At 40.6% G+C, this 25,294-nt stretch overlaps 2 protein-coding genes across 6 annotated transcripts in view; one reads left to right on the top strand and one right to left on the bottom strand.

The window, feature by feature from the left end:
* cdan1 (codanin 1) overlaps window positions 1-25,294 on the bottom strand; it is a 98,759-nt gene that overhangs the window by 15,259 nt on the left and 58,206 nt on the right. For all 5 annotated transcript variants that reach the window (XM_059649370.1, XM_059649371.1, XM_059649372.1 and 2 more), the window contains exons 14-21: window positions 23,712-23,878; window positions 17,735-17,816; window positions 15,956-16,036; window positions 10,365-10,419; window positions 8,443-8,576; window positions 7,864-7,967; window positions 5,956-6,105; window positions 3,625-3,688 (exon numbers count right to left, since the gene is read on the bottom strand). In XM_059649370.1, the coding sequence (XP_059505353.1) occupies window positions 3,625-3,688; window positions 5,956-6,105; window positions 7,864-7,967; window positions 8,443-8,576; window positions 10,365-10,419; window positions 15,956-16,036; window positions 17,735-17,816; window positions 23,712-23,878 (837 nt within the window). The remainder of the gene's footprint in view (window positions 1-3,624; window positions 3,689-5,955; window positions 6,106-7,863; window positions 7,968-8,442; window positions 8,577-10,364; window positions 10,420-15,955; window positions 16,037-17,734; window positions 17,817-23,711; window positions 23,879-25,294) is intronic.
* stard9 (StAR-related lipid transfer (START) domain containing 9) overlaps window positions 1-25,294 on the top strand; it is a 383,628-nt gene that overhangs the window by 317,859 nt on the left and 40,475 nt on the right. The window lies entirely within an intron of this gene.

Below are 25,294 nucleotides of genomic sequence, written 5' to 3'. Positions count from 1 at the left end.
GGAGTAAATGATAGGTGGGAATAGACCCAAAGAGGGAGAAGACCAGTTGGACACACAAAAGAATGGATGAGGATCCAGTTAGAAGGGTGAATATAGTGGCTAACAATGGGTTGTGTGTAAATAGCAGACAATGTGATAACAATGACTGCTGTGTGGGGATGGGGGCTAGGTCATAGGGTTCAAGCCCTAAAGTTATCGAACTTGATATTGAATCCAGAAGGCTTCAGGGTCCCCAAGCAGAAAATGAGATGCTATTCTCCCAGCTTGTGCTGAGCTTCACTGCAGCAAGCCTGAGACAGAGATACTGGTCAGGGAACAAGCTCGTATACTGAAGTGCAAGGCAACTGGAAACTCAGGGATTTTTGCAGGCAGAATGTACGTGTTCTGTGAAGCAGTCACCCAACCTTTGTTTACTCAAAGTACAGGAGACCATACTGTGAGCAGCGAATGCAGTAGAATAGATTGTGTGAAGCTGCTTCACATGAAAGGTACGTTTGGGCCCTTGGATATTGACGAGGGAGGAGGTAAATGGGCAGGTATTGCACCTTCAGTGATCGCAGGGAAGGGTAATGTGCAGCTGTTGGGGAGACATTGGGAATGAAGGAAGAGTGGACCAAGGTGTCCTGGAGGGAATGGTCCCTGTGGGAGGTAGACAAGAGAGGAGAGGAAAACGTGTATCTGGTGGTGGCATCTCACTGGAGGTGGCAGAAATGGCAACTAATGAACTTCTGGATATGGATGTGGTAGGTAAGGACAATTATTGCTGTTGAGAGGGGGAAGAGAGGGGTCGAGGGCAAAAGTGTGGGAGATGGATTGGACCTGGTTGAGGGTCCTGTCAACAAGAGTGCTGGGGCATCTTCATAAAACTGAAAGAACTGTGGATGCTGCAAATTAGGAACAAAAACAAAGTTGCTGGAAAAGCTCAGCAGGTCTGGCAGCATCTGTGAAGGAAAACACAGAGTTAATGTTTCAGGTCTGTTATGAGGGAGGGTCACCAGGCCCAAAACGTTAACTCTTTTTTTCCTTCACTGATGCTGCCGGACCTGCTGAGCTTTTCTAGCAACTTTGTTTTTGTTCCTGAGGAATCTTCAGTTTGTGAATAAGGTGGACATTTTGGAGGCTCCCTTGTCAAAGATAGCATCATTGGAACATACACATCAACGACAGAGGAATTGGGAGGATGGAATAGAGTCTTTACATGAAGCAGGATGTGAGCATGTATAGTCCAGGTAATTGGAGGAGTCGGTGGGTTTGTAGTGGATATTAGTGGTCAGTCTCACCCCAGAAACAGAAACAGTCATGCTGAGGAAGGGAAGGGAGGAGTCAGAGATAGACCAGGTGAAAGTGAGAGTGGGATGGAAACTGGAAGCAAAAATTGATAAGCCTTTCCAATTCTGGATAAGATAGGTAAGCAGCACCAGGTTCAGGAGGCTGAAGGATGGGGACGGTTCAGGCCTTTGTTCCAGAAAGAAGTGGAGAATCCTGAGATCATTCTGGTGGAAGATGGACGGGTAAAGGGATTGCATATCCATGATAAAGAGATGGTGGCAGGAGCCTGCAAACTGGAAATTCAGTACTGGTGTAAAATATCAGAGGAATTGTGGACATAAGTGGGCAGGATTTGACCAGGCGAGAAAGGACTAAGTCAAGGTAGGAAGAGATGGTATTCCTAAATAAGGTTACTTTGCAGCTGTTATCAAAATGTTTTATTCTATTTTCAACAAATGAATTTATTCTTTTGGCAACTAAATAAACCACCAACAAACAATATAAAATCAAAAAAAATTAACAGCTAACGTAGGATTTAAGACTATGACTCTGTGATGCTCTTAATGCATTGAGCTTGCTACGGCCTCCACAAATTCTTTTCCACTTTCTTTAGAAGATTGGAATTTAAAACTGAGAAGAATTCAATTTCATTTCAGTCCATTTTGTAAATCAGCACTGCAAATTCAACAAATCATCAGTCTGGAATTTGATGCTTTCACTGTGGAGCAAAAATGCATCACGATCAAGCTTCTGTAATGGGACCAAGTTTGGACCCACATAACAGTTCCTGAAACCTTTCAGGTCAACAACAGGAATTACAGTCGCAACTGTTCCCAATGGCAGAAGAGTCCAACCACAGAACCCAAATCTACGAAAACTGGCAAAAAGAATGAGAGTTACTTTCACACAACACTTGGCAATGTGGAATCCACTACCTGAAAGGCTGGTGGAGACAGGGAACTGGAGAATTATTTGTTCAGAAAATTATTTTAAGATTATGGAGAAACAGCAGGAGAAGGGAACTAACTGGGTGATTGTCTCAAAACGCCTGTATGAGCACAATGGGTCAAATGACTTCCTTCTGTACTGTATGAATTTATACTGAATTGAGTCAGGTGATGTCAGAGTAAGCAAGTAAGTGCTTTTGGTGATAGTATTGGGGTGACATTCGAAAATCAGAGGATACTATTTGTTTAGAGTTAGCAGATTTCCAACAAGAGAGAAAGAGGATCACAGGACAAGGAGCATAGAACCTACTGCAATCCTAATTGAATAGCCGTGATTTATCAATGTTTAGCTAGAGGATGCTCTACAAAACCCTGGTGAGACCACAATTGGAATATTGTGTCCAGTTCTGGTCGCCCTATTATAGGAAAGATGTGGAGGCTTTGGAGAGGGTGCAAAGGAGGTTTACCAGGATGCTGCCTGGACTGGAGGGCTTGTCTTACAAGGAGAGGTTGACTGAGCTCGGACTTTTGTCTCTGGAGAGAAGGAGGAAGAGAGGTGACCTGATCGAGGTGTACAAGGTAATGAGAGGCATGGATAGAGTCGATAGCCAGAGACTTTTCCCCAGGGCAGGACTGACTGCCATGAGGGGTCATAGTTTTAAGGTGTTAGGAGGAAGGTATAGAGGAGACATCAGAGGGAGGTTCTTCACTCAGAGAGTTGTGAGCGCATGGAATAGTTTACCAGTGGTAGTCGTGGAAGCGGAGTCATTATTGATATTTAAGCGACTGCTGGACATGCACATGGACAGCAGTGAATTGAGGGGAATGTAGGTTAGGTTATTTTCTTTTTGGATTAGGAATATTCCATGGCACAACACTGTGGGCCGAAGGGCCTGTACTGTGCTGTACTTTTCTATGTTCTATGCTCATGATCCAGCTCTCAACTTAGGAAGCAATAATGTTACAAATTATGAATAATGGAGGAAAGCAAAGTACCATGCAATAAGATACAGGAATTATACACAAGCTTAACGTCTACTGTTGTACATCAGGGTACTCTCAGGTGTCTAGATCTATATCATCACATAGCACAGTGCCTCATCAGCTCTCAATAAAATACTTTACGAAGTACCTACCTGAATCTTTGGCATTGCTGGTAAATTCAACTTTGGTGTATGCCCTGGCAGTCTGTAGTTAGCACTTACATTAGAAACATACCACGTGCTCATGAAAATTAAAAATTTCCATAGACTCAGGCACCCGAGATCTCTGGTGACTAATAGTCTCTGCTTTGGGTGAGCTGAAAGCTCCACTGAAATGACTCAGATTGCAATAACCTGCTTGTGGGCCAGGATCAGAAACGGGAAGTGTTCTCCAGGATACAAAATAATTTGAAAAATTAACAAACCGAGGCAGATGTCTCTCCTGGAAGTAGAACCCGAATTACTTCTGGTCCTTTTCTGGTGCAGAATCTGCAAAGTTGAAAAAAAGAGAAATGTTTTACTCCAGAAATACTTTAACAATTCCAGATTTGAATCCAAACATCAGATCAGAGCATCAGATCAAATCCTTATCACAGGCTGTTGGAGAGTCTGAGCCTTCAGGCAGGACTCGCAGGTGAAGAACACTTCCTCTCAATCAATTCCACCTAAGAGGAACCCCCTTGGAACATTATGGTGGACAGCCCAAGCATCTGAGTTCCAAAGAAGACTAGACTTGAAAACATTAGCTACTTCTCTCTCCACAGATACTGCCAGACCTGCTGAGTTTTCTGACATTTTCTGGTTGTATTTCAAATTTCCTGCATCCAAGCAGTTTTCTTTTATATTGCAGTATCAATACTTCTGAAGGAAGAATAGATGCAATGGCACTAAGTATTAGGTTACAAGAGGAATAAAGTCAATTTATATTCTATAACCAAGGGAATGAGTAATCAGTTGAAAGGTGCTAAGTAGGTCCCTGTCTCTGCACATCACTACAATTATATTCTCATGAGACAAGGAAAAGGCTTCATCCTACATCAGAAGTAGGTACTCCAGTGATGTCATCTATGGCCAAGCTTACAGAAACATAAAAAGAGGCACTTCAGTTCATGTTGCAGGAACCAACTCTTAGAAAGAATATACAAAATTCAGCCCCTCTAGCCTATTTTGCCATTCAATAAGATCACAGATGATCTGACTGGCTTCAACTTCACCTTCCTGTCTATCCCAAAAGCCACTGACTCCTTCATTAGTCAAGAATCTATCTACCTCTGCCTTAAAAATAAAAATATTCAGTGGCTCCACCTCCACTGTTCTCTGACAAAATGAGTTCTCAAAGGAAAAATCCCTTCTCGTCACTGTCTTAAATCTTTACCAGTCCCCCAGTTAACTTCAACCAACATCGGAATGGCCCCTGTCCCATTCGAGGAGAAGTTCCCTCCACATCCACTATGTTAAGTCACAAGAACCTCTATGTTTCAGTAAAAATTGGCACTCAGGCTTCTAAACTCCAATAGATAAAGGACCAGCCTGTTGAAGCTTTTCATAAGATAACACCAACAATACCAGGGATTAATCATTTGAACTTTCCCTCTATTGTTTATAATGCAATTACGTATTTTCTGAAATAAGGAGACCAAAACTATACACGAGATTCTAGCTGCAGTCTTATCAACTGCAGCAAACCGTCCCTTTTATATTCCATTCCCTCTGCAATAAATTACAAGTGGGATTCCTCTGGGTGCTCCAGTTTCCTCCCAGAATCCAAAGTTGTGCAAGCTATGTGGATTGACCTTGCTAAATTGCCTGTTGTGTCCAGGGATGTTGGGCACGGGGAAATGCAGGGGTGGGGGTATGAATCAGGGTGGGATGCTCTTCAGAGGGGTGATGTGGACTTGTTGGGCTGAACGGCCTGTTTCCACACTGTGGGGATTCTATAAAAAAAACATTTTACATGCCTTCCTAATGACTTGCTGCACAAAGTGCTATCCAATTAGCCCCCACTTCCGCTGTTGCCCCAAAGTTCTCCAAATGTTTCCTTTGAGTATAAATACAATTCCGATTTGAAAGTTACTTTTTAATCTGCTTGAATCAGCTTTTGAGGAAAGCATTCCACATCAAAACACTGAATGAAAAGAGGTCAGATGGGAAGGTTTGGATGCTTAACAGTATTTCTCCGTTTATTCCTGTCCTATTGCCAACTTGAGCACTTTTCTATGGAATGTTTCCTAGTCATAAACTAAACAAGTTATAAATTAAATAAATTGCAGTGTGTAGATAGAAAAATAACCCTTGCATGAGGAGAAGTAATGAAAAGGAGGGCTGATTTCAAGATAAGAGATTTTCCAGTCTTTTCTGTTGGTAACTGTGCCATATTTTAAAACTGACTATTCATTTCTCTAAGTTATATTCTGTAAATTGATTTTGTTTCTCCTGTAGTCTGTAAAAATCTCTCCGTGGTCTCACTTCAGCTACTGCTGTAAACCTCCTCCAGCCCTGCAACCCAGACATGTCTCTACACTCTTCCAACACTGGCAATATTATGGACCCCCGATTTTTATCACTCTGCCAATGACAACTAACTGGACCACAGGTGTGAGCCTTGAGACCATTTACTAAATTAGAGGTGCTATATAAATGCAAGCTGTTGATACTTTTCCTTTCTTACACTATTGTTCTTTCTTCAAAACAGGAAATGATCATTGAGCTTGTACAGTAGTCACACACCCAACACTACTCTGATTGTACGTACTTACTCTCTGCCTTTGATAACAGCCTGCCTGCCTTCTTCACAGAGCTCACATATCACACTTTCAAGTAGCTCAGGCAGATTGGTTTTCTCATTCTTCATTGCATTTTGCAGCTTTGTTGTCCCACGTTTGACTAGCTCAGGTACCAAACTCGCCCTAGGAAAGAGAATATAGGCAATAATTGCTTTCATTGTTATTTAAAGGATGTTACCTGGAAGACAAAATCTAAGCTGTTATGTGTTTTAGAGAAGGATGGTGACAATATGCAGGATAAAATTAAAACTTTCAGAATTGTAGATATTGTACACTTTACTTGTAAGAGTAAGGTAATCACACACACCTTGGAAAATAATTACCCAAATCTGATGGATGAACAGAAGGGTGGAGGAACATGCATCACAAAGTCTCAATAGGTTTAAAAGTCCACAGTACAGTGACTCAGTAGTTATCACTGCAGCCTCACAGCACCAGGCACCCGGGTTCAATTCTACCCTCAGGCGACTGTCTTTGTGGAGTTTGTACATTCTCCCTGTGTCTGTGTGGGTTTCCTCCATGTGCTCTGGTTTCCTCCCACAGTCCAACAATGTGCAGGTTAGGTGGATTGGCCATGTGAAATTGCTCATAATGTGTAGATATGTGTAGATTAGTTGGGACATGGGGGTATGGATCTAAGTGAGATGCTCTGAGGGTCAGTGTGGACTTGTTGGGCTGAAGAGCCTACTTCCACACTAGCGATTCTATGAACTAAGTTTAATTAAAATCAAAAGACGAGTTACACGGCAAAATATCTAGCCTCTGACACGCTCTACTAGCAAACCAGGTGTGTGTTTGGTCTCATTCAGTTTCTAGTGAACAGTGACTTCCTGAAAGACTGAGCTTTGCTAATGTTATTGAAGATCAAGGGAAGTGTTGTCGTTGGAGATGATCACTATCTGGCCTGCATGTTACTTATCAGCCCAAACCTGATTAGATCTTGCTGCAAGGACAAACTGCTTCATTAACTGAGGAGTTGTGAATAGAACTGCAATTGTAAAATAGTATCCTCACTTCTGATTTCTGCAGGTACATCATGAATGAATAGGTGAAAATGCTCAGGCCTGGAATACTACCTTCAGCAACTCTTGTGGAATATTTGTAGTATCCCTACCTCTGAGGCAGGAGACCTGGGGTTCAAACCCCCCTGTTCAAGAGGTGTGTAATAGCATCTCTGATACAGGGTGATTAGAAAATACATAGCCTGAGCAGCTCCTGCAGTGATGTCCCGGGATTGAGATGACTGGCCTCCAATAGTCATAACCATTTTCCTTTCTGCTGGGTATGATTCTAACCAGAAGGCAACTTTCCCTAATTCCCAATTACTTCAATCTTACTAAAGGTCCTTGATGCCACATTCAGTAAAATACTGACTTTATATCAAATGTAGTCAGTTTCTCCATATTCTGGTATCATCCAAAAATATGCTTCAGCAAGCACATGGAGGTGTGGGGTAGTTGTTTTGTTCTTTACTCAGAGGCACCAATGGCGGATCGGTGAGGACTTCCAGTGTGTACCAGTGTGAGGGTCAGGAGAAGCTATTTCAATCTCCTTATGTTGGAAATGAGGGTGGGATACATCATAGGCCACTTATGGAACCTGTATATTCCTTCCATTAACGTTAATAGAAGATAACCAGAATGGGTCCATTAAGGGCACAAGACTCTCCCCTACATTTGCAGTTAGTGAACAGGAAAAAATCAAACCCATTGTTTTGTCTAAAATACATGGTTCCAATGTCAGCGTTTCTGCACAACAGTGTTAAATACATATTGATAATGTGGCACTGTAAAGATATGCACTGTTTCCAGCAAAAGGTGTCTGAACTATGACATTTTAAACAGTTTTTCTGTAATATTAAAATACACTGTTCTTTCTTACTTGATATGCTTTACACAGTTTGATCCAACTCTTTCAGCCACAAACTCAACTGTTTTGCGGAGTGACGGTGGTTGATTGTGAAAGAAAGCCTCTTCCAATTTAACCTAACCAGGAATCAGAAACATTACATTAAGCACTCTATGCAGGTAGTCTCTACAAGAAAGTACTGCTTCTGTTTTGATTTATGGCCATGTTGCAAATACCATCAGGGAGCAATATTTCCCCATATGCTAAGAAACTCGACAGACCGAAGGAGGAGCAAGAAACCACTCAGCCTCTCATCCAATAACACTTACTGAAATTTGAATGATTGTGCATGTTTATCTGGGGTTAATTCAAAACAGTGGAGACAATACTTCTACTATGTATGAGAACAGATTTGTCTCTTTACTGGAACAAAATGACTGACAATTTGAGGTACTGAAATTAAGCAAATAAGGTCAACCTATTTGAATGGACACTAAAATATAGCAGACATTTAACGCAGAATATCAACACAAGACAATTCTGAGACACAGAGCCTTGGAAAACATCATGGTAATATTCCCTTGGCAAAGACTTCCTGAGTTCAAGCATTACCTGGAGTTTCTGCTGAGATTGTGCCAAAGTTGGCAGTGAAGGCTCTGCAGCAGTTGGTGTGATCTTTCTCATGTACCCTCCATTTTTAAGCCCACTGCCAGCGACGTAGGAAGCTAACAGCTTGCGCAACTCACCTACAACACAAGATCTGATTAAATATCTGGTCACAGCTTTATTAATTGGCACAACTTGTTAGTGGTTAACTGTCACATATTCTGTGGTTGTTCCTACCCAGTTAGAGGCTGTGTGGTAAATAAAATGGAATAAACTAATGAGTGGAATGTTAGAACAGCAAATACATGTGAGCATTTGCATTTTGGGGTTAATGGGAACTGCAGATGCTGGAGCAGATCTCTGATGAAGGGTCTAGGCCCGAAACGTCAGCTTTTGTGCTCCTGAGATGCTGCTTGGCCTGCTGTGTTCATCCAGCCTCACATTTTATTATCTTAGCATTTGCATTTTGACTGGTTTCTAATCTCATCACGCTTCTATGGAGAGACACTTAAGAGACGGCAAGCACTCCGACAGGAAAGGATTAAAATAAGAAAGCTATGACAGGTCATCACCTGAACAGTAGACTGTGGAGCTGCCTTAATGAAAACCTAGTTTCTAACCAAGGATCACAGGTGATGAAGGAGGACACCAACAGTTTTTTTTTTAAATTACTGGGATGGTTATGAAGGGACATGGAGCCATGACGGGAAGATAGAGTGAAGGTGCAGATCTACCTAAATCTAATCAAATGGAGGAACTGGCTAACAGAGTCCTGCTCCTAAAGTGAAAAATTAACATTCATAGGTAATATAAGATTGAAACCAAAAATAATTCTGGAGAACAATGTCTTCTCAGTAAGCGAGAGCTTTGTTTCCCAGAATAAAGAAAACAAAACCAATGTTTCCTTGGATCTTAGAACTAGAGAATATGTGTCAACCTGAGTTGTCATACACCTCACCATCTCAGGAGTTCTAATGGTAGAGTGACCTGTGATATACTAATAAGAGTATAAAATATCACTTTCAAATAATCTGTGGTCTCTACTTCCTTGTTGTCAATGCTAATATCATCTTTGATAAACATCATGATGTTCAATTAAATGCAACTTAAAAAGCAGAAAATGCTAATACATTAACTATTCATCATTTCATCGACGCTGCTTGAATGTTTTTGACATTTAGTTTACATTTTAGACTTTGCATCCACAGCATTTGCTTTGGTTGTTACAAATGATTTTTTTTCCAACTGCTTATCAGGTCATGCTAGCCCTGATCCTAGTTTAACATTTAAATACAATTTTTCAGTTGATCTCAATCCTTTTACATAACAATACATTTGCAACCATTTACTTTGTCAGAATGTCTCTTGGATCTAGTTACCATTAAAATGCTTATAGTTGCAATTATTTACAGCACAGGATGTGGCCATGCAGCCCAGTGAGTCCATGCTGGCACTTCAAAGCAATTCAGTCAGTTCTACTGTCCTGTTTAATCCCCACAACCATGCAAAGTTTATTTCCCTCAAATGCCTATGCAATCTCCTTTTCAAATCATTGATCATCCCAAGTTATCACCCTTGTAAGCACTGAGTTCCAAATCATTACCACTCACCGTGTTAAATAGTTGTCTCTCATAATCCCCTATATCTCTTTCCCAACCTTAATTGCATGTCCCTTCCTACAAGTGCCCATCCACTGGGATCGGTTTCTCTTTGTTTACCTTATGTAAGTCTGGCACTATCGTGCATAGCTCTTTCACCTTATATAACCACTCCTTTTGAAATGTCTTCACAATAGAACACTAAAATAATTCCAGATATGCAATAGTGACAGATCAGGAGGGATTTTTTTATGTAGCAAATTTCTATATAATTTTCTATCTTTTGCACCACCCCTCTAACCCATCTTCCGATGTTGAGAATATACTCACTCAGATAGGGACAGCAAAGATACAGTAGTTGCTGGTCAACCAGTGGGACAGAATCCTGAAAAAGAAAAAATACACATCATACTCAGTCTAAACTGATACATTTCCTGGACATGGATCACTGTTATAAATGATGCTGTCCAGGGTGAAATGATACTTTTTCAACTTTAATGCAGCAAACCAACTGAACTTCACTTTACTCCAGCAACTTCCCCATTTTGACCAAGACTTTGGAAAACAGTGGCTGACAATTTCCCAAGAAGAAAGTGTAAATCATTCCAAACAGTTATAGAGCTGCAATGTAGTTTTGAAAATAGGTCTTTATAGATTGCCTATTTGGTTCATTATAGCAAAAATAGAGTTGCTGGAAAAGCTCAGCAGGTCTGGCAGCATTGATGAAGAAAAAGAAAAATCAGAGTCAACGTTTCGAGTCCAGTGACCCTTCCTCAGAACAGCACTGTTGGTCTTGGAATTCTAAGATTTTGACACAAAAACAGAGAAGGTAGAGCAAAGTAGCTCCAATTCGGGGTGGCTTTTGGTATGGTGGTGCCACTTGCGTGTGGAGGACTTTCCATCTGCATTTTGCTCTTCTTGGTGGTAGATACCTCAGGTTTAGAAGGTGGTGTTAAAGTAGTCTTCACAAGTTGCTGCAGTACATATTTTTGATAGCAGTGATTAAGGGAGTGAATTGTTCATATTATGAATCTTGCACCTATCAAATGGATTCTGGAGGTTGATAAACTTATTGTTTGAGTGTTGTTGGAAGCCATGATACAGGTAAATAGAGAGTATTCCGTCATTCTTCTAACTAGTGGTCTTGGAGGTGAACAGGGTTTTGGGGAGTGAGGAAATGAATTACTCATCGCAGAATTCATTACTTTTAGCCTCCTTTTCAACAGTGATATTTTTGTGCTCAGTTCAGTTGCGTTTCTGGTCAATGGTGACCTTTACGATGTTCATGATAGAGAATTTAGTTATGTTAATGCTGTTGAATGTCAAAGAAAGATCACCAATACTCACTTGTTAGAAATCGTCATTGCTTGGTACTTGTGTGACATAAATGTTACAAGCCAATTCAAAACCGAAGTTTGAATGGCGTCCAGTGAAGCAGTCTGATCCCTCACGCAACATCAACTGAATTGTGAGTGGAACCGATCACTGTGTAATTAATCAACAAGCATCTCCATTTCTAAATTTATGACTATGATGGAGAGATCATTATTGATGAAGCAGCTGTAGACAGAGGAGGGCAAGCAGCAGCAGTGGTGGTCAAAATTGATATCACTGACATAGGAGAAAGAGGGTTACAGTCCTGCTAGATAGGAAACTCGCAAACAGGACCTCAAGAGAACTAAGAAGGGTCCCGAATCGAAACATCAACTTTCCTGCTCCTCTGATGCTGCCTGACCTGCTGTGTTCCTCCAGCTCCACACTGTTGTCTCTGACTCCAGCATCAGCAGTTCTTACTATCTCTCAAGAGTACTAATCCTCGGATTACTACTAATGGCACATACAAGTGGGATACAAGTAAGACGACAGAAAATGATTGCATGGCTGAAAAGATGGTTTAGGAGGCTGGACTTGAGAATTTTGTGACCAGTTCTTGGGGGGGGGAAAGAGGGTCAGAACCTTTAGAAGCTGAACAGTTTTCATTCGAATAGAGCTGGGACAATGTTTGAGGAGTTGTTCGCCAGTGCTATTGGAGGGGCTTGACCAAATTTGGCAGGTTGTAAGGGAGACAGATTACAATAAAATAAGGAAAAGTAAATTAATAGGCTAGATCAGAGGAAGGAAGAAAGTAATAAAGTTTAGATCAGGTGAGTTACAGGCACAGAGTGCTATGTGAAAATATGATGACTTGGCTATGCCAGAGACTTAACTCAAGGAACAGCAGAACTAGATGTTAAATATTTCTGGATACAAGGTGTTCAGAAAAGATAGAATTAGGGAAAACACTGCAGTCCTGGACACAGAATATGTTCAATACTAACAGGGATATGGCAGATTAAGGAACAAGAGAAGCAGGCAGAGGGATATCCGGGCCATGGTGAAAAAGAAGGCAACTCAGACACATTAACAGTTTCAAACTGAAGTGATAGTAGTATTGGACATTATTCAAATAGATGAAGCACCAAGACTAGAAGATATGCATCAGATGATACTAAGGCAATTGGAAGTGGAAATTGTGGAGGCACTGGCCATAATTTTTCCAATCTTACCATTAAGGTGATGCTAGTGGACCAGAGAATTGCAAATGTTACATCCCTTTTTTGAAAAGGTACGTAAAGATAAGCCAACCAACTACAGACAAAATTTAACTTCAGCAATTCTAGAAGCAACAATTAATAATTAATATGCATTGCCTGTGTGGTTAAGGAATTCAGCACGCATCGATGTCTTAAGGGATATTAGTGTTCAACTAAGCTCCTGGAGTATCCTGAAGAGGTAACATAGAGGGTTAATGAGGGTGACACTGTTGATGTGGAACACGTGAACTTCAAGAAGGTATCTGATACAGTGTTATACAGCAAATTCCTGGCAAAGTTATGGATAATGGATTAGAAACAATATGATTACAAAATGTGAGGCTGGATAAACACAGCAGGCCCAGCAGCATCTCAGGAGCACAAAAGCTGACATTTCGGGCCTAGACCCTTCATCAGGTCTAGGCCCGAAACGTCAGCTTTTGTGCTCCTGAGATGCTGCTGGGCCTGCTGTGTTTATCCAGCCTCACATTTTATTATCTTGGATTCTCCAGCATCTGCAGTTCCCATTATCAATGATTACAAAATCTGTCATGTGACAGAAAGAGACAGTACTGGATAATGAAAGTTTTTCAATATGCAGAACTTCAAAAGAACAGAGATTGGTAGAATTGACAGACAGATTGCAGATGAAAATTTAAGGTAGAGAAGCATCAAGTGATTTATTAGATTAGAAGAACACAATACAAAATAAAGAACATAAATCTAAAGTGAACGCAAGAGCAGAGGAACTTGGGAGTATGCATGCATAAATCACTGAAGGTGACAGGTCAGGTTGATCAAGCAGTCAATAAAATATACAGTACCTGCACTCTATTAATATGGGTGTAGAGCATAACAACGAGGACGCTACGTTGAACTTGATAAGTCACTGTTCCAGCTGGAACAATGCATTGAGTTCTGGACACACTTTAAGAACATGAAAGTGTTAGAGGGGGTGCAGATAAGATTCAAAAGAATGGATCCAGTGATGAAGAATTTAAGTTACACATAAAGGTTGGAGACGTTGGGACTACTTTCTTTGGAGAACAGGAAGTTGAGAACGAAGAACAAATTCAGGACAGGTCTGGGCTGAATACATTGGGACAAATAGTTCCCGTTCATGAGAATTGAGTATGAGACAGCATGGCTTTAAAATAATTGGCAAAAGAAGCAACTGCAAGATGAAGAAAACAAAATTAAGTGAATAGTTTGTATCTAGAATGAACTGCTAAAAAAGTGGTAGAAGCAACCTCAATTGATGCAATCAAAAGGGAATTAAGTGATCGCCTGAAAATGAGCAATGGGCAGGATCATCGCGAGAAAACCGCAAAATGGCACAAAATGAAATGCAGGGACATGGGGTGAACAGCCTTTGGTCTGCTATGATTCAAATCCTCATCTTCAAATTACTAGCTGAGACCTCTGGATTATGAGTCTACTAAGCTACCCATTCCATATTCATGTGGCATTGCTGTCACTATTTCCTGGAGTCCCAAATCTTAACTGGGCAGGTGGGGAATGGAAGACACAACCAGCAAATGGTTGAACTAAGGTAGGAAGTGCTCAAAGAATAGTGCTTGATGATGTCTAACCTGGACGTAATATGTGACTTGAAATGGAACTATGCTTCTGGGACCTTTACAATTCAGCAATAATTCAGTATCACACATCTCACTACCTGTTTACATCTGGGGATAATAAGAAATTGTTTTCCTTTACAGTGCAGATTATGGAGTGATGGCAATGTTATGGAGTCAGGTCTACAGTCAAATTCTTTTATATAATTGAAGATTCCAAAACGCATTGGAAACTTTGTGATAATCTAATATAGGATTTAAAAAAAGGATAATTTAAAAGAATGGAAACTACAGAGGGAAGTAAAATTCGGGAATAGTCAGAAAAAGTACAACATCTAGATAATGTTCCAACATTGAGGAAGACAGCCAGACCAAATCAGTCTTTCTACCCCTATATTTGCAACACAGTAGAATGAAAACTTTCAAAGACACTCAAAATTAACCCCATTGGCCTAAGGAGACTTTTGAATGCCTAATCCCAGACTCTGCAAATAATCAGTTCAAGGCACTGGCTTGAATCTTGAATTTTAAAAAATGTAGCAATTTATTAACAATACAACAACTTCACCAGAGTAAAATTAAACAAAGCAATCTAATTGATCAATGCTTCAAACCCAAAAACTCAATTTTCAGCGCTATTCATACAAAAAACAAATTGAGGGATAAATGAAAGAATATAAAACTGGCCAGATTTCTTAACAGTTTTCATGGTGCATTGTTCCATATGCGTAGATGATGGTTCCTTGGTTGATTATCTGAAAATGTCAGAGCTACCTTCACAGTTCATGCAGATAAAGGCAGCAATACTTATAACTTAGTTTTCAATTCTCTGACCTTCCAAGAACTGCACATCAGTGGTTAAGTGGAGAACTTTCAAATCTTCATGCTGTAGCATAAACTGCCAGATTCCTCTTTTTTTGTTTCAGAAAAGACAGTCCAAAAACCAATTCAAACTCTGACCACTCCTCGACAGCTTGACCATCTCCATTCAAACACAGGGGGAGGCAACGGCCTAGTGGTATTGTCGCTGGACCGTTAATCCAGAGACCCAGTCAATGTTCTGTGGACCTGGGTTCAGATCCCACCATGGAAGACAGTGGAATTTGAATTCAATAAACAGAAAAGAAAAATCTGGAATTCAGAATCTAACAATGACTATAAATCCAATTGTCAATTGTTGGGAAAAGGCCACCTGGTTCTACAGACCCACAATAATGTGGTTGACTCCCAACTGTTTTCTGGGCAATTAGAGATGGGATTAAATGCTGCATCGCAAGTGGCACCCTCATCTGAGGAATGAATAAATAAAGAAAATCTCCACCTGCTTCAGCATAAGATCTTTCCAGACTTGCTGGAACCAATTCCCAGATACTGACCTCATTAATAGCCGACTTCTGCTATCTGTTTAAACATTGTGCTCTTCCCTGCTGACAAAGCATCTGCAGAAGCTTTGATCAGGAACCAATCTGCAAATAATGGAGTGGCAGGCAATTCTGCCACACCCAATGGTGCTCTCATACAATATGTGCGCGCACAGACTAGTGCACCAGCTTATAATAGCTCTCCAACCCACTATCATCTCAAACGTCCAACAATTAAATGACAACCATCTGCACTGAAAAAATTATGCATTGCTTAGCTTTTGTTTAAACCAGAGACACAGACACCTCATACCAATCTGATAATAAAACAGTTATTTTAAAGGAAAATGCAACAATGAGCTGAACAGCAGTAAAACAAAGGTTCAACACCTGCTTGACATATGACTTACCAATCCTTGGTCTGATATGCTTATTTCAAATCCATCAACATTCTCTTCATTGAAGAACATTTCTTCAGGAAGTGCTGGAATCTAAGAAAATATCAATAATCTTGATGACAATTTGGATTATATATCATACATACATGTTTCATATCATTCTATTTTTAATGGTCAGTTCAAACCGTATTTCGTCCCCATAAACCCAAACCTCTGAAGCTAGATGTGCAGAGATTTTGGAACTGGTCATTTCTTTTTGTCACCTACAAGGAATCTGAGTTCATGGATTCCAACTCTTCTTTTAATAAGCACAGATCCACCAACTTAAAGAGTTCAACAAAATACCACATTAGGAAGTTGTTTGGAGGTGTGCTGTTGAGATAAACAAGGTAGCTTTATCCTTTGCTGAATCTGGGAATATTTGTTGGGTCGTGATTCCCTCTTTCTGATTCACCTGCAATATCTCTTTATTAAAGACTTTTCCTGACGAAGGGACAGCACTCCAAAAGCTTGTGATTTCAAAGAAACCTGTTGGAACATAGCTTGGTGTTATGTGACTTTTGACTTCTTTGCTAAAGGTATAGAGACATTTCTGACTGCTTGCTTCAAAAGCTTCCCCAAACAAAGACATTCAGGCTGAGGAAGACAGTGTTTTACCTCTACATGTATTAAAATCTGCTAAATCCACTTAGTTTAGAATTATACAAGAGCTCTGGAGCATATGACATCAGTTTAGAATGTGAAGTAAAATCTTTGATTAAGGCATCGAAAGCCACATAAAAGTTCCTTCAGTAAATTTAAATCTGTCGCTGTGAAACTGAAAAAGCTTTAATTTTGCCAGAAGTTTACTTTGGAGCAATATTCCCCAAATTCTGCTTGTGAGTGTTTCATTCATTTCAAACTGAGATGGTTTTAATATTTTCAATGAATATCTGACAGGGATCAACTTATGAATTGTGAAGTACTTTCCAATTGATGCAGCTACACATGGAACCAAGTCAGCAGGATCATGCTCTATACATTATAAAAATACAAAAAGGAAGCAACATCAACATAGAAATGGATTTAAATTTTTATCTTATCCACATCCATGTCATTGGCTTCCTGTCTTTTTCCAATTACATATGTACATTCTGCAAGCTGATTAGTTAGTTTTCAGAAATCATCAGAAGCTTCTCCCTTTTGGTTTCTCAGCTGCCTTCAGCATCAGCCCTTCATCAGTTGCTAACATTTGCTTTTGAGTCACAGGATTGTTGGTTCTAGTCCCACTGTAAGAGTACATAACTCAGATTGAAATACTGAAGGAGTGTGGACTGCTAGTGATGCTATCTTTTCATTCAGGACACTTACAGCTGAACATAAAGGATGCCATGGCACTATCTGAAAGAAATTAACACTAATAAAAACAGATCACTACTGTAGGACTTTGCAGAATACAAATTGATTGCGACATGCCTTACAAGGGAGGTTACACTTCAAAGGTAATAAATTGCTTACAAAATGTATCAGGCCATCCTTCTTGAGTAGGCTTACATTTATTGCTCATGGCTAGTGACTGTTAAGAATATGTTGGTGAGCTGCCTTTCTGAACCACTTCTGTGTGGTTCAGGTCCTACCACAGTACAGTTAGGGAAAAATAGTCACAACAAACAAAAGCAAACACTGGCACTTTAACAATTTCTACCAATGCACTACAAAAGTCAAGCATTTGAAGCATCCATTAACTCAAATATACATTCTGCAGTTTTCAAACTCAAAATCAATCCTATTTAACATATGATAAGTACTTGCCTGGAAAAGCCATCCCAGTACCGCAAGAATTAGCATCTTGTTCAGGAAATTGTCATTTCGCTCACTTGTTAGAACCAAAGATCTGTTTAATGAACACAGAGTAAGGCAATTTTAATTAAAATATAAATGAATGCCCAGGTTCCCTTCCCCCTCTTTGAAACGATGGTACCAACAAATGTACTAATTAATCATTTTTTCACCAAATGTTCACTGGAGTAGGTTGAAAATAGGGATTTTCTTAAAATTTACTTATTGAAATTCTGTTAAATATGTCATGGATATTGTTATTCAACCTGCTCAGACATGTTATGAAACCCTTCTGGAGCAGGTGGGATTTACTTTACTCTCAGGGCATTTTCAGTGTCAGTGATTTATATAAAGCACTCTTAAAGCCATAGAGACCTACAGAACAGAAAAAAGGCCCATCACATCCAGGCCAGTCAAAAACAACATCTAACTATACTAATCCCATTTTTGGGCACTTGGTCCAAAGCCTTGTATATTTTAGCATTGCAAGGACACACTAAATACTTCAAAAATGTGATGAGGATTTCTGCCTCTACACCCCTATAGGCTGAGAGTTCTAGATTCCCACTATCCTCTGAGTGAAAAAGCTTTTCCTCACATCTCCTCTAAACCTTCTATCTCTTAACATAAATCTATGCCTCCAGGTCACTGATTCCTCCCTCAAGTGGGAAGGTTTCTTCCAATCAACCCCATCTATGTCATTGTGGCGGCATAGTAGCATGCTCCAGCCAGAGATCTTTTGCTCTGCCCACTCCTCTTCCTTTTTCCCTCCTCTTCTACTTTTTTTCAGGCTGGCACGGGGAGGCACGTCCTGGAGCAGAGGCTGGTGTGGGGAAGTGCAGGAGAAAACTTACTTTGGAGCAGATAAGAGTCTGTGTGCAGTGGACTGGCATCTTGGAACAGAGGGATGGTTGTTGGACTGGGGTCTGGTGTGGGACGTCAGACCACGTGTGGAAGCTCCTGCGCTGAGCTCCGGCAATGTAATATTTATTTGTAATTTGTTTATCTCACTGTAATGTCTATCCTTTTAACTCAGTCCTCTAACTTATACTGTGAATCACTGTAAAGTAATGCAACTACTTTTTTAAAAATTCCTCTTCTTGTATCTAAAATTTGTACCTAACATGGTGCCATAAAAGGCAAAATTGTAAACTTTTCATTGTAGTCTGTACTTTAGTACACGTGACAGTAAAGAATATTCTATTCTATTCATAATTTACACATCTCAATCATGTCCCCTCTCAAATCTCTGCTGCTCTAAGGTACATTATGCCAGTCTGTCCCGTCTCTTTTCATAACCGAAAATCTCTAGCCCAGGCAACATCCTGATAAATCTCCTCTGCACCTTCTCCAGTGCTATCATATCCCTCCTATAATGTGTAGCTATCCAAGCATAATAACGTTATAGCATTTAAGATCAGGATGCTTTGTTGACAAGACCTTTATTGTCAAAGTTTAGCTGACCAGAGCAACACAAATATAAAAGCATGGAGTTAAAACCTTAGATGGACACAAAGTTAAGAGGGAAAAGCCACATTTCCAAAACTGGTGACAAATTGCTAAATAATGATGCAGCAATCCCTATTTCACTGATACCTGATTTAAAGAATAGTTCCAATGAGGCAGGTGTCGTGGCCAAAACTATTCCCTAAATGTATCAGACTAACCAGTTATCATCTTTTCATATTTGTGTGGCTTGATTCATAAACTATTACAATGGCCTACTTAATAGTTATTTAAGTGAAGAAATTATTTCAGCAGCGAAGCATGCAAGAAGTCCTGAGGCTGTGAAAAGTACTATAGAAAAGTGCTTTTTTTTCTTGCTTTTTGATTAATGAATGGTGAGGTGACATTGGGAGGACTCACAGGACAAAGGAGTACACACTGTGAATAATGCAACCCTGAGACCTCAGTGACCATGTCCATAGATCTTTGAAGGCAGCAGGGCAGGTACATAAAGTGATTAAGAAGGCATGGGAGATATTTGCCTTTATTAGTTAAGGTATTCACACAAGATCAAGCAAGTTATAATTGGGGTGTATATAATGTTAGGCAACAGCTGGAGTACTATGTGCAATTTGGTCATCACATTATATAACGATATGACTGCACTGGGAAGGAGTGCAGAAGAGATTCACTTGGAAGTTGTCTGGGCTGGAATGATTCAGCTACCGAGAGAGATTTGAAGGGCTGGCATTGATTCCTTAGAGCAGAGAAAGCAGAAGGGGATCTGACTAAGGTGTGCAAAATTCTGATGGATACAGACACAGTGGATACGAAGAACCTTTCCTCTTGTACAGGAATCAATGCCAGGGCACACAGTTTTAAGGTAAGGAGCAGGTGAAACCCAGAGGGTTGTAGATATCTGGAGCTTTCTGCCTAAAAGGTGGTAGAGGTGGGAACCTTCAGATATCAAAGAACTATTTAGCTGAAGACTTGAAACACTTGAAGCATACAAACTCTCCAGTGGTTGCAAACACAGCTGGCACAAAGCTACATGATTACAGTTGTCAGAGGTCAATTATCTCAGCCCCAGGACATCACTCTGGGTGCTCTTCAGAGTAGTATCCTATCCCAACCATCTTTGACCACAGTTGAGGTATCAGAGGACTGGAGAATAGCTAATGTTGTCCTATTGTTTAAAAAGGGTAACAGGGATAATCCAGGAAAAAACAGGCCTGTGAACCACATGTCAGTGGAAGGGAAGTTATTGGAAAAGGTTCTCAGGGACAAGATCTATAAGCATTTTGAAACAAATGGACTGTTTACCGATAAACAGTTGGCTTTGTGCGGGGGAGATGGTGCCTCACTAACTTAATTGTGTGTTTTAAGGAGGTGATGATGATGATTGATGAGGGAAAAGCATTTGATGCTGTCTACTTTGATTTCAGTAAAGCCTTTGACAAGGTCCCTCATGGCAGATTGGCACAAAAGGTCAAGTCACATGGTATCAATGGGGCAACATTAATTCTTCTCCAGTCCTCTGGGACCTCACCTGCGGACAAAGAGGATTGAGCATCATGGAATAGATACTGGCAAAATAGATACAGAACTGGCTTAGTCATAGGGGGCAGAGGTCAGCAGTGGAAGAACGCTTTTCAGAAAGGAGGGCTGTGACTAGTGGTGGTCCACAGGGATCACCGTTAGCACCTCTGCTGTTCGTGATCTACACAAATGATTTCGAGGAAAACACAGCTGATCTAATTAGTATGCTTGCGGATGACACAAAGATTAGTGGAGTTGTGAATATTGAGGAGGATTGTCAGAGAATATAACAGGATATAGATCAGTTGGAGGCATGGGCAGAAAAACGGCAGATGGAATTTAATCCACACAAATGTGAGGTGATGCATGTTGGAAGGTCAAGTACGGTTGGAAATTATACAGTGAATGGCAGAACCCTTATGAGTATTGACATATAGAGAGATCTGGATGCGCAGGTCCACAGATCACTGAAGGTGGTAGCGCAGGTGGATAAGCTAGTTAAAAAAAAAGCCTGTAGCATGCTTGACTTCATTGGAAGGGATATTCAGTGTAAGGACAGACAAGTTATGCTGCAGCTTTATAGAACTTCAGTTAGGCCACACTTGGAATACTACACACAGTTCCGGTCTTCCTCACTATCAGAAGGATGTGGATTCTTTGGAGAGAATACAGAAAAGGTTTACCAGGATATTGTCTGGAATGGGGGATTTTATCGATGAAGAAAGGTTGGATCGACTGGGTTTATTTTCACTGGAATGCAGAATGTTGAGGGGATGACCTGATAGAAGTTAAAAAGATGGTGAATGGAAAGGATAGAGTGGAAAGTTATGAGGCTTTTTTTGCAGGGTGGAAGGGTTAATTACTAGGGGACACAGGTTCAAGATGCGAGAGGACAAGTTTAAAAGAGATGTGCAAGCCATGTTTTCCACACAAGGGGTAGTGTGTGCCTGGAACGTGCTGCCAGAGGTGGTGGTAGAAGCAGACACAACAGCAGCATTCAAGAAGCACCTGGATGAATGCAGGAATAGGAACATAATACAGGGATAAAAATCCTGTAAGTGAAGACAGTTTTAATATGGAAGAGCAAAAAGTGTCGGCGCAGGCTTGTAGGGCCAAAGGGCCTGTTCCTGTGCTGTGTTGTGTTGTTCTTAGCTCTGTGATATTATGATTGCCGAGTTCCTCACTGCAACCCAGGCTTACCAACGATCAAGTACTAAACTGGATTAGCCGTATAAATATTATAGTCAGAGGCTAGAAATCCTGCAATGAATAACTTACTCCATGTCTTCCTGGAACCTATGCATTATTAACAAGCCACAGATCAGGAGTATGGTGAAATATTCTCTACTTACCTGATTAATGCATCTCCATCAAGAGACAGCACTCAACCCCATTCAAAAACAAAGTAGTCCAAGCAAATGGCATCACGTCCACAAACATTTGTTCACTCCATCACTCAGGTGCAGCAGTGTGTACCGTCAACAAGATGCACTGCAGAAATTCACCAAAGCCCCACAGACAGCATCACCCAAACTCACAATCACCATAAAGGAAGATAAGGGCAGAAGATATATGGAACACCGTCACATGCAAGTTTTCCTCAAACCCACACATGATCCTAAGTTAGAAACATATCATCATTCTTTTGTCATTAGGTCATTATCTTGGAACCCTGTACTGGCACTACATGGTGTGTAAATGGTTCATGACAACAGCTCAACAACATCTTCTCAATGGTATGCACACTGAGGACAGGCAAATGCAATTCAATACTCAATGTGAGGTGCGGTATTTTGAAAAGTAAAACCACTATTTGTACAGTAAATGGTAAGGTCCTGAGGACTGCTGCGAAACAGTGGGATCTAGGAGTACAAGTACATAGTTCATTGAAAGGAGTGGACAGAGTGGTGAAGAAGTGTTTTAGCATGCTGGCCGTCATCAGTCAAGACACTGAGAATAGGAGTTGGCAGCTTATGTTACAGTTATATACATCATTGGTGAGGTTACACTTAAGAGTACTGTTGTACAGTTTTGGTCACCCTGATATAGGAAAGACATAGTTAAACTTGAAAGTGTGCAAAGAAGATTTAGGAGGATGTTGCCAGGACTAGTTGGCCTGGGTAATAGGGAGAGGTTGACCAGGATAGGGCTTTATTCCTTGGAATGTAGGAGATGGATGGGTGACCTTACTGAGGTCTATAAAATCATGAGACAAAAATAGGATGGAGAATTGAAAACTAGAGGGCAGAGGTTTAGGTGAGAGGAGACAGATTTGAGGAGGTCCTGAGGGGCAACTTCTTCACGCAGAGAGTGGTATGTGTATGGAATGGGCTACCGGAGAAATTAGTTAAGCTAAGTACAATAGCAACATTTTAAAAACATTTGGATAGGTATGTGATGGGAAAGGTTTAAGAGTGATATGGACCAAATGTGGTTAACTAGAACTAGTCGAGTGGGCACCATGATCAGTATGAACCAGTTTGGGCCAAAGGGCCTGTTTCCATACTATGTTACTCTATGACTCTGGTTCTGAGTGCAGACATCATAATAAATGATCAATGAAAATGCTAGAAATGCATTGTGGGTCAGACAGCATTTGTGGAGAGAGTTGTAGATAACATTTCTCACAATAATTACAAGATGATCCTTTCCAGTGGTATCGGTTAAGGAGAATGATGCATAGTTAACTCCAAATTCCAACCTGCTCTTCTTCAAAATATGCTTTAGTTCTTTTACCCATGGGACTTCATTTAAAATTTCATCTGGACAATGGCACCTTTTAACACTACTCCAGGCAACACTCCGACTCAGGTCAGAGTGTATGAGCACTGAACCTGGGCTGACAAGTTAATACGATCCTACAGTCTAGTGGTACATTGTCAATCAAAAACAAAAGAGAAATTGCTGGAGGTGCAGGGAGCAGGTGAAACAAAATTCCGTACAGCTAGCATCTCCTGACACTCACCTGTATAGATGCAATAGGAGGGTAAACACACTACGGTAATAATCAAGGAATGACGCCACATGATCCACCATACTAAGAAACTCAACCAACCAAGGTACAGTGAAAATGATGCGTTGATTTTCAACTGACTTTCTCAGTAATCTGTACACATCCAGAACAGGTGGACTCTAGGCAGGTAAAGGCAAAAAGGCAGATCAGCTAATGTTGTCATTGATGTTTAACATACTTAGTTCGTCACAAGATTTGATAAGACAATCATCTAGAAGCTCTTCTGAAGGGGAGAGGGGGCCTGAGGGGCTCAGAGTAGACACCTCTTCATAACTTATTCAAGTACTTCCTGATTGGATAGCTTTTCAGATGTTATGATAGTCAATCTGCGTTTTTATAGATAAGCATTCAAAAATAGTTCACAGAAGCTTAACCAGCTCAGTCTGTGTTAAGCTGTTAACAGAATTAACTCAGAACAAAAACAAAATGGAAAAAAACGAAACAATTTCTTCCATCATTCAAAAGAAAAGTTTCTTCTATTCAAAAAAAATCTATTACCCTAGTTTTACTTGAATAATCTAATACATCTACCAGATATTGCCAGAGTCCCATTTTCATTTCAGATTGTCAACATTTAATCACAGTTGGCACAAAAGACAACTATTCAGCTTTTCAATTTACTGTGGCTCCCAAGGATTAATCCAAACAATTCAACATCCCTCAATTGATCCCATGTCAGTTTATTTCTAGGCGCACATACAAAGAACAAAGAAACCTACAGTAGAGGAACAGGCCCTTCGGCCCTCCAAGCCTGTGCCGATCAAGATCCTCTGTCTAACCTGTCATCTATTTTCTAACGGTCTGTGTCCATTTGCTCCCTGCCCATCCATGTACCTGTCCAAATGTATCTTAAAAGACGCTAACGTGTCTGCGTCTACCACCTCTGCTGGCAACGCGTTCCAGGTACCCACCACCCTCTGTGTAAAGAACTTTCCACGCGTATATCCCACTGAAACTTTCCTCCTCTCACTTTGAACTCATCACGCCTAATAATTGAGTCCCCCACTCTGGGGAAAAAGCTTTTTGCTATCCACCCTGTCTATACCCCTCATGATTTTGTAGACCTCAATCAGGTCCCCCTTCAATCTCCGTCTTTCTAATGAAAATAATCCTAATCTACTCAACCTCTCTTCATAGCTAGCACCTTCCATACCAGGCAACGTCCTGGTGAACCTCCTCTGCACCATCTCCAAAGCATCCACATCCTTTTGGTAATGTGGCGATCAGAACTGTACACAGTACTCCAAATGTGGCCGAACCAAAGTCCTATACAACTGCAACATGACCTGCCAACTCTTGTACGCAATACCCCGTCCAATGAAGGAAAGCATGCCATATGCCTTCTTGACCATCCTATTGACCTGTGTTGTCACCTTCAGGGAACAATGGACCTGAACATCCAGATCTCTCTGTTCATCAATTTTCCCTAGGACTTTTCCATTTACTGTATAGTTCACCCTTGAGTTTGATCTTCCAAAATGCATCACCTCGCATTTGCCCGGATTGAACTCCATCTGCTATTTATCTGCCCACCT

The sequence above is a fragment of the Stegostoma tigrinum genome, chromosome 10 (assembly GCF_030684315.1).
Source record: "Stegostoma tigrinum isolate sSteTig4 chromosome 10, sSteTig4.hap1, whole genome shotgun sequence".
Lineage (NCBI taxonomy): Eukaryota > Metazoa > Chordata > Chondrichthyes > Orectolobiformes > Stegostomatidae > Stegostoma > Stegostoma tigrinum.
The sequence above is the reverse complement of the archived record's forward strand: the minus strand, read 5'-3'. Positions and strand labels throughout refer to the sequence as shown.